The 15,170-nt window shown below is 50.2% G+C and overlaps 1 protein-coding gene across 4 annotated transcripts; it reads left to right on the top strand.

Annotated features, from left to right (window-relative positions):
• Positions 1–1,447: 1,447 nt before the first annotated feature.
• Positions 1,448–12,736, top strand: Myorg (myogenesis regulating glycosidase (putative)). 4 transcript variants are annotated; one of them, XR_881068.3, is made up of 3 exons: positions 1,448–1,592; positions 4,893–7,264; positions 10,416–12,736. XR_881068.3 is itself a non-coding variant. In NM_001085515.2 (2 exons), the coding sequence occupies exon 2, from the start codon at positions 4,955–4,957 to the stop codon at positions 7,103–7,105; it is 2,151 nt and encodes a 716-aa protein (NP_001078984.1). In that variant the 5' UTR covers positions 1,508–1,592; positions 4,893–4,954; the 3' UTR covers positions 7,106–8,982. The 4 variants fall into 4 exon arrangements, 2 of the variants coding, with proteins under 2 accessions (NP_001078984.1, XP_006538073.1); XR_881067.3 differs by lacking the exon at positions 10,416–12,736 and adding an exon at positions 8,734–8,979; NM_001085515.2 differs by lacking the exon at positions 10,416–12,736 and having other exon boundaries at positions 1,508–1,592; positions 4,893–8,982.
• The last annotated feature ends 2,434 nt before the right edge of the window (positions 12,737–15,170 follow it).

Genomic DNA, 15,170 nt, shown 5'->3' with positions numbered 1-15,170 from the left:
AATCTCTAGGGGGTTAGTGTTTTCCCATTTTCTTGCACCACTGCTCCCTCTAGGGGAAAGAACATGGCATGGCACAATCATTTCTAACTAAAGGTTGTCACTAATAGAAGGAGCTACACGTTATATTAGGGTATAGTGGGCATTGCAAAATACCGAGCAGAAACTGGGGTACTGCTAGTCTGGTCCTGAGTGCTGAGAACTGACAGTTCGGAACATAGGCTCTTTGGGTCTACAGGATCCCTCCAAGGCGTTCTTGACTGGGGTATTGACAGTGGGAAATGGGAGCACAGGTCATCCCAGAGTTTTTAAAGCCATTTTTACACTTTATCCATAACACGTGGAGATGAGAGGCCAACTTGAGGGAGTCTACCCTCTCCTTCCCAGCCTGGGGGTTCCAGAAATCCAACTTGGGTCAGTGAGCTTGCTTTATCTGCTTTCTATTTTCCAACCCTGTGCCAGTTCTTAAAAGAATACAGCTCCCCAGACCTTGAGGGAACAGATTCCTGAAGACTCCTGTCTTAGTCACTGTTCTATGGCATGGTGAAGAGACGCCATGACCATGGCAATTCTTTTTTTTTTTTTTTTTTTTGTTTTTTTTTGTTTTTTTTTTTTTTTTTTTTGGTTTTTTGAGACAGGGTTTCTCTGTATAGCCCTGGCTGTCCTGGAACCCACTCTGTAGACCAGGCTAGCCTTGAACTCAGAAATCCGCCTGCCTCTGCCTCCCGAGTGCTGGGATTAAAGGCGTGCGCCATCACGCCCGGCCATGACCATGGCAATTCTTATAAAATAATTTAATTGGGGTTTTACTTACAGTTCCAGAGGTTAGTCTGTGATCATAGCAGAGCATAGCAGCAGGAAGGTATGGTGGAGAAGCAGTTGAGAGTCCTCCCTTCTGATCTATAGGCAGAGGACTCTGAGCCTGGAATAGGCTTTTAAAAAGTCAAAACTCACCCCCAGTGACATACTTCCTCCAACAAGGTCACACTTACTCGAACAAGACCATGACTCCTAATCCTTGTAATCCTTTCAAAGAGTGTCATGCCCAGGCCCTAAGCATTCAAATATATGAGTCTGTGGGAGCCATTCGTATTCAAACCATCACAGATACGTCTTCCCCCCTTGCCTTGCTGTGCTCTTATACACATAGCAATCCTAGCATGGCGTTGCAAGAACCCTAACATTCAGCAAGAACCCCAACAATCAGCCACTCCTTCCTTCGGAACTACATCTCCCATAAGGCCTGGGGATGAGCCAGGCTAGCAATGGTCTGGCAAGGGCGGCGCCTGAGGCGGGAGGTGGAATCAAGCTAGAGGCGGGCCCAAAGGGCAGATCTGGGGCGGTGAGAAGAAAGTCTGTGCAAGGCACGCAGAGTGGGGGAGGGGCTGAGCGCCAGGGGTGGGGCTGGAGTCCCAGGCCTGAAACCACATTGGACGGCTGGGAGTGGCCTAGTAGCCGGAGGGCGGGGCGCAGGAGGGGCTCCACGGTGCCCAGCCAGGCAGCAACCCGCAGGGCTGTGGCTGATCAACTCCTGCTAGCGTAGAAAGATCAGCCGGAGGACCCTTCTCCCTTTCTTCCGTGTGGCGGTCACTGAGGTAGGTGAACCTAGTGGGAAGCCTTTGGGTCCCAGTGAGGGTGGTGAGTTTTCTAAGGAGCACACAGTTCCTGAACTTGCTCTAGTTGGTGGAGCGTCCCTGGACACCTGAACCCCTCCTCAGGCCAGAGCTTCCCAGCGGGCTACGGGCTCCTTGCCCTTCCCTCTGCCCCTTTGGATCGTGTGGGGTGTGGGGCCACCGGTGGGTGTGAAGTATTCCAGGCTGTGTTAGTGCAGTTACTTGATCCTTGTGGATCCCGTCCCTGAGCAGGGGAGGGAGATGGGCAGGATCGAATTGCCTTTGACATTTCCACTCCCCTCCCAACTGTGTCCGACAAAGGCCTCTGCCTCAAGTGGCTCAGTTATGCTGAGCTGGGCCCGCCCTTAAACTGTAGGCTTGGGACTTGCAGCCAAGACTGAGGTTGAGTGTGTAGCGAACAAGAGTTTTCTTAGGCTGAGCCACTCAGCAAACCCCACCTGCTAGCCTTAGCCTGTGTTGGCCAGCTGGCAGACTCGACAGATTATAGGGGTCTAGAACGCCACTAAGACTGGAGCCACAGAGTTCCTCCCCTCGGCTACAATAGCAGATGCCATTAAATTGCCCCTTTCACACCCCTAAAACCGTCCTGATCTGCCCGAGGCAAGCTGGATCTGCCGCAGCTTTTGAAAAGACAGACCTCACCCGTCCACACCCATTCTCATGGTGGAAGGTGGAGGCAGGAGGTTTGGATCCCAGTGGGTGGCTTCTGACGAGCTGTGTTTTCCCATCTATAAAATGGACAACAGCTCGCAGTGTTGCTGGTATTGGACGCTATGGGGTCATTTGGAAGAACATGGTGAGGCCCAACCAGGTGGGTGTTTAAATCTGTGGGCGCCAGTCCTTCATCGAAACCCTAATGGGTTCTGCCTGAGTTTTGAAAGGGCTTTGGAGGATATCATGGTGAGCTTCTCAGGCTCCCGGGGGTCATAAGATAAGACCAATTTAATATGTAAGCATTGGGGCTTAGGGAGTCTTTCCTATTCAGACTCAAACCCTCTCCTCTTAACCCCTTGATGCCCAGGATGTAGCCTTGCTTATGTTGAATGAACATAAGTGTACAGTAAGCCAATTTGGGGCCCCTGTAGTCTTCTTTGGGTTCCACTCAGCTTTGAGAGTATCAGTAAAAGACACTGCTACCCAAAGGAGGAGAGGGGATCTCTAACTTGTGTTAGAGATCAGAGCGGAAGTAGAGGCTGTTCCAGACTGTGCTTGGGTAGTGACCTGAGAGATTAGAGAGCTCTAGGGGGTGCGGGGTTTGGGGGAGAGGATAAGGCAGGGAAAAGAATGGGACTGAATCGTGTCTTCTAGAACCAAAACGCTCATCTGCACCTGACATTCTTTTTCCAATTGTTTATTTTACTGTATGTGCATTAGTGTTTTGTCTGCATATATGTCTACATGAGGGTTGTCAGATTCCCCTGCAGCTGGAGTTACAATTGTGAGCTGCCATGTGGGTGCTGGGAGTTGAACTTGGGTCCATCTGGAAGAACAGCCAGTGCTCTCAACCACTGAGCCATGTCTCCAGCCCCCTTGACATTCTCCTTTGAAGATTTATTTATTTTTATTTTATGTGTATGAGTATTTGCCTGTGTGTATGTGCACTCTGTGTGTGTGTGTGTGTGTGGTGCCTGCAGAAGCCAGAAAACAGCATTGGATCCCCTGAGACTGGAGTTACAGTTTGTGAGAAGCCATGTGGTGCTGGGATTCGAACCCCGGATCCTCTGGAAATTAAGTGCTCTTAACTGTTGAGCCATCTCTCCAGCTCCTGCACTTGGCATTCTTGACAGATTCAGCATGGGAAAGAAGGAAGAGTTCACAAAGAGCCTGAGCAGTTTATCACCTTGGAAGTTACTGGAGACAGACAGACAGACACTGGCATCTGGGAAGCGACTACTTACCATCTGCCAGTCTCTGTCTCTCCTTACCCCAGCTGGGGAGTTGGGCAACCACCGGAATGGCAGTGTCTCCCTGTGTGTGCACCTGGCAGCGCTGTTTCTTTGTTGGACTCTGCCCTGAGGGTTGAGACAGAAAGAGTTTGTGGCCTTCTCAGCAGGTTGAGACAAATCTGCCCCTGAGTCTGAGTTTTCCTGCAGACATATTTCAATGTTTAGCGTACCTTGTGTGGTCTTGTATATGGGTGGTGGGCATCTGTTGTCTGAAGAGCTGGTAGGCAGAGAGAAGGTTATCGGGCAGAATGACTGTCTCCCAAAGCAGGAGACTTGAGGATTTATGAGGGAGGGAATGAGCTTGGTAGTCTCGGGATAGGCCTGGAAGCTCAGAAAAGTAGCTGAGCTCAGATGTGGTGGCGTATGCATGAAATCCCAGCTATCTAGAGATTAGGGCAGGAGGACCACAAAATCAGAGCCACTTTTCTGGAATGCGTAAAAAAGAAGCTGAATCCATATCATGCATGCCTTGAGCTTTGGTTGCAACGGTTACAACCTCTCCCGTGGGAGCAGAGAAAAAAGATGGCATAGAGATGGACTTAGATTGATAACTTAAAGCGGGGTACAGTTTGGATGCTAAGAGGGGCAGATCAGAAAAGCAAGATCTTTCCCCAAGCTCCTGACCCAGCCGTAATGTTGGACCCCAGTCCTACCTTCTGACAAACCAGTCTCTGTGACTGAATGTGGCTTTGGGTGTCTTCTTTAATTTCCAGATATCCATCTGGCTGGTCTCAAGATCAAATTCCATGACTAAGCCGGGCGTGGTGGCGCACGCCTTTAATCCCAGCACTTGGGAGGCAGAGGCAGGTGGATTTCTGAGTTCGAGGCCAGCCTGGTCTACAAAGTGAGTTCCAGGACAGCCAGGGCTACACAGAGAAACGCTGTTCCCTTTCCTCTGGCCTTGCCTACTGACTGCACTGTTAAAGGTCTCAAAGCACTGGCTGGACCATTCGCCTTGTGTTATCAGGACGTTAGAAGAGTAAGCCCTTCTTTAGCCAGGGCTTCCTCGTCCTTCTCCAGGGCTCACTGCTTATGCTGGGATCCTGGACACAGCCTAGCTTCCCTGCCTTTAGTTTTCTACCGAGGAAGGACAGAAGCAAACTCTTTCAATTCACATGGGTCTCTCCATTCACAGAGTTCTCACCAATTTGGCAAGCATTGGGGCCTGAGAGAAACGAGAGTAAGTAGGACACCAGCTGTCCTGGACGAGAGTCCTGCCTTTGCCATTTTTCAAGCTCTCGGTCCCTCTACTAGGCTGCAGAAATGGGAATACCGTGAATCAGAAAACTCAGTTTCCTCTCTCTCCCCTCTACAGACTTCAGCCTGACAGATTCAGATGGGCCCCGGAGTGGTGGTTCCTTCCTTCGCTAGGAACTGATGTCCCAGAACCTTCAGGAGACAAGCCAGGCCTACCCCCGACATCGACCTGGTAGCCACGCAGGCCCTAAAAGTCTCAAAGTTACCCCACGAGCAACCATGTACACTTTCCTGCCTGACAATTTTTCACCTGCCAAACCCAAGCCCACTAAAGAGCTGAGACCTCTGCTGTGCTCCGCGGTACTGGGACTGCTACTGGTGTTGGCCGCAGTTGTGGCCTGGTGCTACTACAGTGCCTCCCTACGCAAAGCTGAACGCCTGCGCGCGGAGCTGCTGGACCTGAACCGTGGCGGCTTCTCCATCCGTAACCAGAAGGGTGAGCAAGTCTTCCGCTTGGCCTTCCGTTCCGGTGCTCTAGACCTTGACTCCTGCAGCCGGGATGGTGCGCTGCTTGGCTGCTCCCGAGCGGCCGACGGACGCCCGTTGCACTTCTTTATTCAGACAGTACGACCTAAGGACACTGTAATGTGCTACCGCGTGCGCTGGGAGGAAGCTGTGCCAGGGCGTGCTGTGGAGCACGCGATGTTTCTGGGAGATGCTGCGGCGCACTGGTATGGCGGCGCAGAGATGAGGACGCAACACTGGCCCATCCGCCTAGATGGCCAGCAAGAACCGCAGCCATTTGTCACGAGCGACGTCTATTCATCTGACGCCGCATTCGGGGGCATCCTTGAGCGCTACTGGTTATCTTCACGCGCCGCTGCCATCAAAGTCAATGATTCAGTGCCCTTCCACCTGGGCTGGAATAGCACGGAGCGTTCGATGAGACTGCAGGCACGCTACCACGACACATCTTACAAGCCACCAGCTGGCCGTACTGCCGCGCCAGAGCTCAGCTACCGCGTGTGCGTGGGCTCAGATGTCACTTCCATCCACAAGTACATGGTTCGACGTTACTTCAACAAGCCATCCAGGGTACCAGCGTCAGAGGCCTTCCGAGACCCCATTTGGTCCACGTGGGCACTGCATGGGCGCGCTGTGGACCAGAACAAGGTGCTGCAATTCGCCCAGCAGATCCGCCAGCACCGCTTTAATAGCAGCCACCTGGAAATCGATGACATGTACACGCCCGCCTATGGCGACTTTAATTTCGACGAGGGCAAGTTTCCCAACGCCAGTGACATGTTCCGCCGCCTGCGAGATGCCGGCTTCCGCGTCACACTTTGGGTGCATCCGTTTGTCAACTATAACTCGTCGAGCTTCGGCGAAGGTGTGGAGCGCGAGCTGTTCGTGCGCGAGCCCACGGGCCGGCTGCCCGCGCTGGTGCGCTGGTGGAACGGTATTGGCGCAGTGCTGGACTTCACGCACCCAGAGGCCCGAGAGTGGTTCCAGGGACACCTACGGCGCCTGCGCTTGCGCTACAACGTGACCTCCTTTAAGTTCGACGCGGGTGAGGTCAGCTACCTGCCCAGGGACTTCAGCACCTACAGGCCTCTGTCTGACCCCAGTGTGTGGAGCAGGCGGTACACCGAGATGGCGGAGCCCTTCTTCTCGCTAGCCGAGGTCCGCGTGGGGTACCAGTCACAGAACATCTCCTGCTTCTTCCGTCTAGTGGACCGCGACTCGGTATGGGGCTACGACCTGGGGCTGCGCTCTCTTATCCCTGCGGTGCTCACCGTCAGTATGCTGGGCTATCCGTTCATCTTGCCCGATATGATAGGTGGCAACGCGGTGCCGGAGCGCACAGCCGGCCGCCAAGATGGGCCGGGGCCAGAGCGCGAGCTCTACGTGCGCTGGCTGGAGGTGGCCGCCTTCATGCCTGCCATGCAGTTTTCAATCCCTCCTTGGCAGTACGACGCAGAAGTGGTAGCCATCGCACACAAATTCGCTGCTCTGCGCGCCTCCCTCGTGGCGCCACTGCTGCTAGAGCTTGCTGGTGAGATCACCGACACTGGCGACCCCATCGTGCGCCCCCTGTGGTGGATCGCACCGGGGGATGAAACGGCCCATCGCATTGACTCACAGTTTCTCATCGGGGACACGCTGTTGGTGGCGCCGGTGCTAGAGCCTGGTAAGCAAGAGCGTGATGTCTACCTGCCTGCCGGCAAATGGCGAAGCTACAAGGGTGAACTTTTTGACAAGACGCCGGTGCTGCTCACGGATTACCCTGTCGACCTGGATGAGGTCGCCTATTTCACCTGGGCTTCCTGACCCAGCTCAGAACCTAGGAATCCCACAGCCCTAACCCCAGCCTTCATACAGACTTTTAATCCTCTACCACATGCGAATGCTGAACCCTCAGGAAGACCCACCTCTATACCATCTAGGAAGTGGGCACTGACTTTAAAGCGCTCCAGCCAACAGCTGTAGGTGAGACCTGGGAGGGGAGGAACTGCACCAGCGCACAATCCTAAGAGCCTCGGCTCCTTGCCCATTCACTTCAGTCTGCAGAAAGCCTCTTCCCTGGGTTGTCAGCCAGAAAAAAGGAGAGGTCAAAGGTCTGTTCTTCCTGCTACACAGGGTCTGGTTTTAAAAGTAGAGGGAAACCTCTCCTCCCCTGGTCTTTGTAGCCATCTTTGTCCTCTGAAATGAGGAACCGATCCTCTTTAAAGTTCCCAAATAGTTTTCTACCATATTTAGAAAGTATACGTTTAGCCCAGAGGTGGTGGCGCACGCCTTTAATCCCAGCACTCAGGAGGCAGAGGCAGGTGGATCTTCGAGATCAAGGCCAGCCTGGTCTATAGAGTGAGTTCCAGGACAGCAGAGAAACCCTTCCAAAAACTAAGGAAGGAAGGAAGAAAGGAAGAAGACAAAGTGTACCTCCTTGATGGCAGCAGCTAGGCCATGAGTTCCCAACACACAGTGATTGACCTGGTCCCACTCCATTGGGGAAGAAAAGATACAGATGTTTGGTTTGGCCAGCTGACAAGGAAGCAGTCCATAGAAGAGATGGGCTCAGCCTGAACTAGTTGTCTGTGAAAAGACTCCTAACGTTGCGTTAACATATTTGTATATATGCTGGTCTCAACTTTGGATCTAGACCTGGGGCCAGATGTATCTAGTGGATAGACTTGCAGGGCCATGCAGGCCGGACTCGTTGCCTTAATTCAAGAACCTGTGTCTATGTGTATGTACACATACTTCTGTCAGAGAGAGAGAGACACCCACCATGGGTCTTTGATGCTAGATAAGCCTAGAGGGAAGATAAAGGGGCAGGATCAAGGCTTTGTTTGATCATTGACCTACCCCCCCCCTCAGGTAGATTCCCTAGGACAATGCCAAACCCAGTTTAAGAGTTCCGAAACTGGAGAGTCGGGCTGAGGAACTGAGTTAGGTTGAACTTGGGAAAGCAAGCCCAAGTTCAACCTAACTCCTGCTGTAAAATGGAGAGAACTGTAGCAAATGAACAGCCCTTTAAGATTACCTAGCTGCCTCTCTGAACACACACACACACACACACACACACACACACGCACGCACGCACGCGCGTGCTCTGAGTGAAGCCTTAGTGGGAAAACCATGTTCTAATTCTGGCCGAGATGTGCTTGGCACATGAATGACATTACACACTGATGCCTGCCAACACACGCATGGGGTAAGGGCTTTCATCTCAGTAATTCTCTTGTTCTAAGGAGATCAGCTCCAACTATGGTGGGGTGAGTTTTTCCTGACTTGGAGGCTTGCCAGAGAAGGTGGAGAATGAAGTAGAACTCAGCTTCCCTCTCAGAGCCTGTGCCCGAATCTTTAATGTTCTCTGGGTGAAAGGTCCTGGGGAGAGCTTCGGGGCTCCCCCGATGCCCATCTCCAATGCCAATTCTTTGGTTTCTTCTTCTTGGCAGTGTTGAAGCTAGAACTCAGGGCGCTGAATACTAAGCAAGCATTCTTCCGGGAGCCATATTCGCAGTCTTCGTTTGTCAGTCAGCTGGGTGACCTTGAATAAGCTGCTGCTTACCCCACTGAGCCTCAGTTTTTCCTATGTAAGAGTGATATAAAACCTACCTCTGAGGTCATTTAATAATAAGCACAGACATGTGGAAAGTGCCTGACACAAAGCAGGTGCTCAATAAAAGAGAGCTATTGAAGTAGTATTTGTTGTTTTCTTGCTTAAAAACAAGGATTCTTGGGGGTTTAAAAAGACCGATTTTATGCATAAGCGATGCCTGCATGTATGTATGTATGTATGCATGCATGCATGCATGCACCACATACATGCCTGGTGCTTGTGGAGGTCAGGAAAGGGCATCAGATGCCCTGGAACTAGCGTTATGGATGGTTGTGAGCCACCATGTGGATGCTGGGAACCGGACCCAGGTTCTCTGTAAAAGCAACAAATGCTCTTAACTGCTGAGCCATCTCTCCAGCCTCTTTTGGCCTTGCCCTGTCCTCTGTCCCTGCCAGTACCTCTTGTGCAGTCCAAACATGTCTCTCTCCCTGTACATCGGATCTGGGAAGCCTAGCATTGCTCCAGATGGCCTCCAGCAGCCTTGTAACCACAGCTTACTGGTCTTAGGCTCTCTTGTGTGTGTGTGTGTGTGTGTGTGTGTGTGTGTGTGTGTGTGTGTGTTGGTGAGTGTGACGTACAGCAGTCAGGAGGTAGGGTCTAAATGGCCACTGAGGGGGCTTGGGAATGCGTTTGAATGGATTGAGCTTTAGCCAAGTGGGTTTTCTCAGCCACCATCCCCTGACTTGGGAGCAGAGCATTTCTGGAGCCAGAGCAAGCGTTCTTCTGGTTCTCCTCACCGAGCACCCAGGACCCTTCTTCCCCAAACCCAGGGTGGGCACTGGCCGTTCCAATCCTCTGGCCGCTGTTGAACAAAGACACACAGGGTGCTCTTGCTAAAAGCATTGACTCTTCTCTTGGCCCTCCGGGTGCCCAATGGGTTAACTAAAAACCAGAACAAAAGCTTGGTATGATGACTCCAGTTTGCACCTGTTCCCTTTGCACGGAGTCATTACAGTCTGGTGGATTCCAGGAACAACAGAGCCCCTGGATAAACATCTGTGACAAGGATCAAAACTACCCCCTAACCCCCGGCAACTGAACAAGGCCTGCCAGACCAATCCTAGGATAATGATCAACCAGACCACACTTTGGCCAAAGCTGATTAGCACGTGCTTCTTGCTCCAGCCTCTGTCCCCAGTCCTGTGTAAGCTGGGAACTCCTATGAGGGCCTCCAAGGCCAGGGCTGACAGCATCATCCCCCTTCTCTTCCTGGTATAGTTCTGCTGATTAAAGTTCCTTTCCTGTTTTTCACTTCTCTGTTTTGGAGTCAGGTTTGTTAGGATTCCTGGACTCAAAGACTCCAGCAACAGCCTCCACATGAGACCTCATCAGCCACATACCACTGTTAGAATCTCTGAAGGATGACCCGCAGACTCAAGTGTCTGATCTTGTCCAACCCACACAGCAGTCTAGGAGAGATGTCCAGAGTTCAGTCATGTCCCTTGTGGGGTGGGGATCCAGGCTCTGGTGGTGAAGCCTTCTAAGATCAACTCCTTCTCATGCCTCTGTTTTGCCCAGATCCTCAGGTATATCTAAGTATATGAAGAGCATTTGAAGAAACGCTGCCTTCTGTTCTGGGAACAACTGTACAACTATCCCCTGCCAAGGACAGGTGTGCTCAGACTTAGCCTTGAAGAAAAATGCAATGGCAGCTGGGTGGTTGCCTTTCCTTCCATTGTTTGGCTCCAAGGGCTTCTGCTGACAACCCCTACAGGTTACACCCCAACTCCCAAGGCACAGCCTGATTTTTTTTTTTTTTTTTTATCTTAAAGGTAATCATTTACTTCAGCAAGCCCCAGGATCTCTCCAGCAGCTTGATAAGAGGGGAGCTATTTAACTTTAGGTGGCAAGCCCCAAGCTTGCTCCAAGCAGCATTGGAGGGGATACGAAAAGACTCAGAGGACAGCCCTGTTCCTGTGTGTTCCCAGTCTAGAGGTCAGGGACTCTGTGGTTTTGGACAGCTCTTTGGCTTTCCCACTCCAGGTTACACAATCCAGAGCAGGGGAGAGTTATGGAGCAGTCTGAGCTCTGCCTGCCTACCTATACCATGGCCTCCTTAAGGAAGCAGCAGGAGGAAGCTGGCACCACCCTCCAGCCCCTCAGAGAATTAGGTCAGGCCAAAGGCTAAGATGACTGGAGAGTACGGTCTGTATGGTTGTGAGGGCTGCACCATAGGCACCAGCCCTGCATAGGAATGTCTATTCTAACGTTACTTGAGGTCTTCAATAAATGGCTTCTGTGTAGAAATAAGTCATTGTTTTCAAGGTCAAGAGGACATTTGGATTTCTTAGGACCTCTGAAAGGAAAACTTAGGCCTCCCCTGTAGGGGTAAGTCTGTCAGCCGCCTCCTCACCCTAAGAAGAGGAGGTAGCATAGAGCAAATGGGCAACTCCAGAAGGAGGTCCTTTGGGTCCTGGCAGGAAATAGGATGGATGGTTATTGGCGAGAGATGCTTTCCCACTTCTCGGCCCTTCGATAGGTAAAACCACGTTTGGAAACCAGGAAGCAAGCCGCCCTTCTCCACTGCCTCGGGCATTTATCCAGTCACCTAGCAGGTGTCTGCCTGCAGGCCAAGAGAAAAGGTGTGTCATTCCATGAATGTTCTTTGTGTGTGAGATATGGAAAGACATTGTGGTCATTTTCTAAACTTTGGATCAGGCCCCAGTCCCATTTGTTTGTGACCAGGGGGTTGAGTCTATCCCACTTAGGGTACATACTCCCCCTTTCCTGGCCAGGGCCTGAGATTAGCTTTTCAATCCTGCCATGTTTAAACTCTTCTCTTAGATACTTTGTTGGGTTGTGCCCTGAGTCTGATCACCCATGGCTCTGCCTGGACCCTGCTTGTCCCCAAGCATGGTTTGGAAACTAGAACAGAATTTTATGGCCCCTGTGCAGTTGTGAGGCTTGGCATGCCCACCTTAAAACATGATTTTATCAAACCATGCATTTTTTTGTATACATTTCTCAGAAAAACAAAAGGAAAAATTCAACTTGCTTTCTATTAAAATTGCTATTCAAAGTTTTTGAAACAGAGTCTCATGTGGCCCAGGCAGGCTTCAGATTCACTATATAACTGAGAATGGCCTTGAGTTAACTCCCATGTGTGTATGTGTGTGTGTGTGTGTGTGTATTGCATTTTGCCTGGATGTGCACTGTGCACCAGGTGAGCACTACTGCCTTTAGAGGTCTGAAGGTCTGTTTCCCGGAACTGGAGTGTCAGATGCTTGTGAGCCACCATGTGGTCTCCACAAGCTGACTTCAAACAGAATTCTCCCACTTCACATCCCACTTCACATCCCAATTGCTGATGTCAGAGGAATAAGCTACTACTGTCCCTGGCTTAAAATATTTTTAAAAGGAATTAGCAAAAGAAATGTAAGGCTGCACACTGGAAAATATACGCCTTGTGGAAAGACAATAAAGATAACCTAGATAGAAGGGAAGACCTGGCAATAAATTAATATTTACAACTGTGAAGATGGCAATACTCCATTAAAGTACAGATTCAGTATAGTACCTACCAGAATCCCAGCCAAATTCTTTGTGGAAATCAACAAGTTGATCTAAAATTCATAGGAAGCCTGGTGTGATAGCATTTACCTCTAATCAGCCCTGGCACTTGAGGAGCAGAGGCAGGTGGATCTCTGTGAGTCTGAGGCCATGCTGGTAAGTTCCAGGCCAGCCAGAACTACAAAGTGAGACCTTGTATCAAAAGCAAACAAGTAAGTAAATAGACAAAACTCACAGGGGAATTTAAAGGACCCAGAATAGCCAAGGCAATCTTGAAAAGGAACAAGGTTTGAAGACTCATTCTTTTCAATTTTTACACTTACTGCAAATATATAATAATAAAAAAGATAATGTGATACTAGCATAAAGCTAGACATATATTGCGGGGCGTAGTGACAATGCCTTTAATCCCAGCACTTGGGAAGCAGGAGTAAGTGGATCTCTGGTCTACCTGATGAGTTCCAGGATAGACAGAGCTATATAGCAAGACCCTGTCTCAAAAAAGAAAAAACAAACAAACAAACAAACAAAAGACATATAATACAGTAATGATAAGCTGTCATCTCACTGGGTAAAGTATGCGTATACTCTGCAGGCCGGACCTAGGCAATCACTAGAAACCACATGAAGGTGCAGGACAGAGCTGACCCCACCAAGTTGTCCTCTGACCTCCACACGTGCACTGTGGTACATGTGCAATGCCCCTCCCACCCTGAATACCCCACCACCACCACCACCACGAGAATCTTTTTAATTGAAAAATGAGGGGTTAGGGTGATGCTTCCATGACTGAAAGCCGCAGCTGCTCTTCCAGAAGACCTGGGTTCAGTTCCCAGCAGCTCCATGGTGGCTCACAAGCATCTCATGCTCCAGTTTCTGGGGACTGACCTTCTGACCTCTAAAGGTAGTAGTGCTCACCTGGTGCACATACAGGCAAACCCAGTACAGGTACACACACCCTAACAGGATGAGTTAGTGGAATGGGTTTGAGAATCCAGAAGTAAACCGTCACATGCATAAACAAACGATATTGCAAGCAGTACTTTGTGTGTGTGTGGTACTGGGTCTCTTAGATGCTGATAGAACATTCTACTACTGAACTCCATGCACTACACTTCCAGCTCAGGAGTCCTCTCTCTCTCTCTCTCTCTCTCTCTCTCTCTCTCTCTCTCCAAAGAATAGTTTGGGTGGAGAGGGGTGTCTGGAGAGATAGCTCTGCAGTTCCGAGTGCTTGCTGCTCCCCCAAAGGACAGGGGTTTGGTTCCCAGCACCCATGCCAGGTAGCTCATAACTTACTGCTGTCATTTCAGCTCCAAGGACTCTGATGCCCCCTGCAGATCTCTAGTAACACCTGCATACATAGAGCATTCATTCACACAGACACACATAAATTAAAAGAAATCTGTTTTGAGACAGGGTCTCACTGTGTAGTCCTACCTCACTTTGTAGGGTAGGGTGGCCTTAAACAGAGATCTGCCTGTCTATGCCTCTCCTACACTGGGATTAAAGACATGTGCCTCCACACCCTGAAGATCCATTATTTTCTGGTTTTAGAGAATATTTTAGTATCGTTGTTAGGGTCCAAGAATCTCCAAGAAGGAAGACCCACAGACTCAAATAGTATGCAAAGACGGAGTGTTAATCTTGAAGAAATTACCAGCATTGCAGGGCTCAACCATTCAAAACGGTGATGACCCAAGGAGCTCTCAGGCCCCTTTTATGCAGGGCTGGTGGAATTTCCTAGGAGGGTTAGGTGACCTCTAATGTGATTGGTAGGGGGCAAAGCAGTGACACTAGCACAGGTTTGCTTGGCTACTATGTTAGTTTCATCATATTTGGTGAGGCCTTGAAGAACTTCAGAGACCAGCTCAGTTCTGGCCTTGCTCTCTCCCCTGGCCAAGGGTCCCAGGAGCTGACTCAGCTCCAGACTTATCCTCCCCAAGTCAGGGCTGTCCGTGTCTCCCTCTGAGGAGCCCAGCTTGCTTCCTGGGGAATTGAAATGTTTCCACTTTTTAAGGTTTTGATTTCTCAGTGGAGCGCTCAGTGTGAATCGGAGTAGTGGGCTGAGCCCAAGAATTTTTTTTTTTTTTTTTTTTTTTTTTTTTTTTTTTTTTGACAGTCTCTCTATTGGGTAGCCCTAGCCGTCCTGGAACTTGTTATGTTGACCAGGCTGGCTCAGTCTCACAGAGATCCACCTGCTTCTGCCTCCAGAGTGCTGAGATTAAAGGCGTGGATCACCACACCTGCCTGGCAAGATCGGGTGTCATCTTTTTAACAACTGGTGCCACAACAGCAGAATACTCACAAAGTGTGATCGGTGTTGGATCCTCTACTTCCTACCCCATAAAAAATTAATTCAAAATGCATCTCTGGCCTAAGTACAGCTAAGACTTTAAACTCCCAGAAAGCCTGGTTCTGGTGCTGAAGCTCTGTAATCCCAGCTACTCAGGAGAAGGCAGTAGGCGCACACAGCAGGGCCTGGGTTACAGTGAGTTCACGGCCAGTCTGGGCAATTTAGCAAAACCTCCTCTCCCACATACGTCAGATGAGGGCTGGGAATGTCTCTGAGTGGCAGAGTATTTTCCAGCATAAATGAGGACCTGGATTCAATCCCTAGTACCGAAAAAATTTATGTAAATCTCCATTACCTTAGATCACACACTTAAGACACTATGAATATACCCAACAAAAGAAAAAAAGTACACCAATTTAACTTCATTAAATTGTAACATTCCCTGCTTTAAAATGCATTATCAAGAAAGC

This window comes from Mus musculus, chromosome 4 (genome assembly GCF_000001635.26).
Source record: "Mus musculus strain C57BL/6J chromosome 4, GRCm38.p6 C57BL/6J".
Taxonomy (NCBI): domain Eukaryota; kingdom Metazoa; phylum Chordata; class Mammalia; order Rodentia; family Muridae; genus Mus; species Mus musculus.
This window is presented reverse-complemented; position numbering and strand designations above follow the sequence as displayed.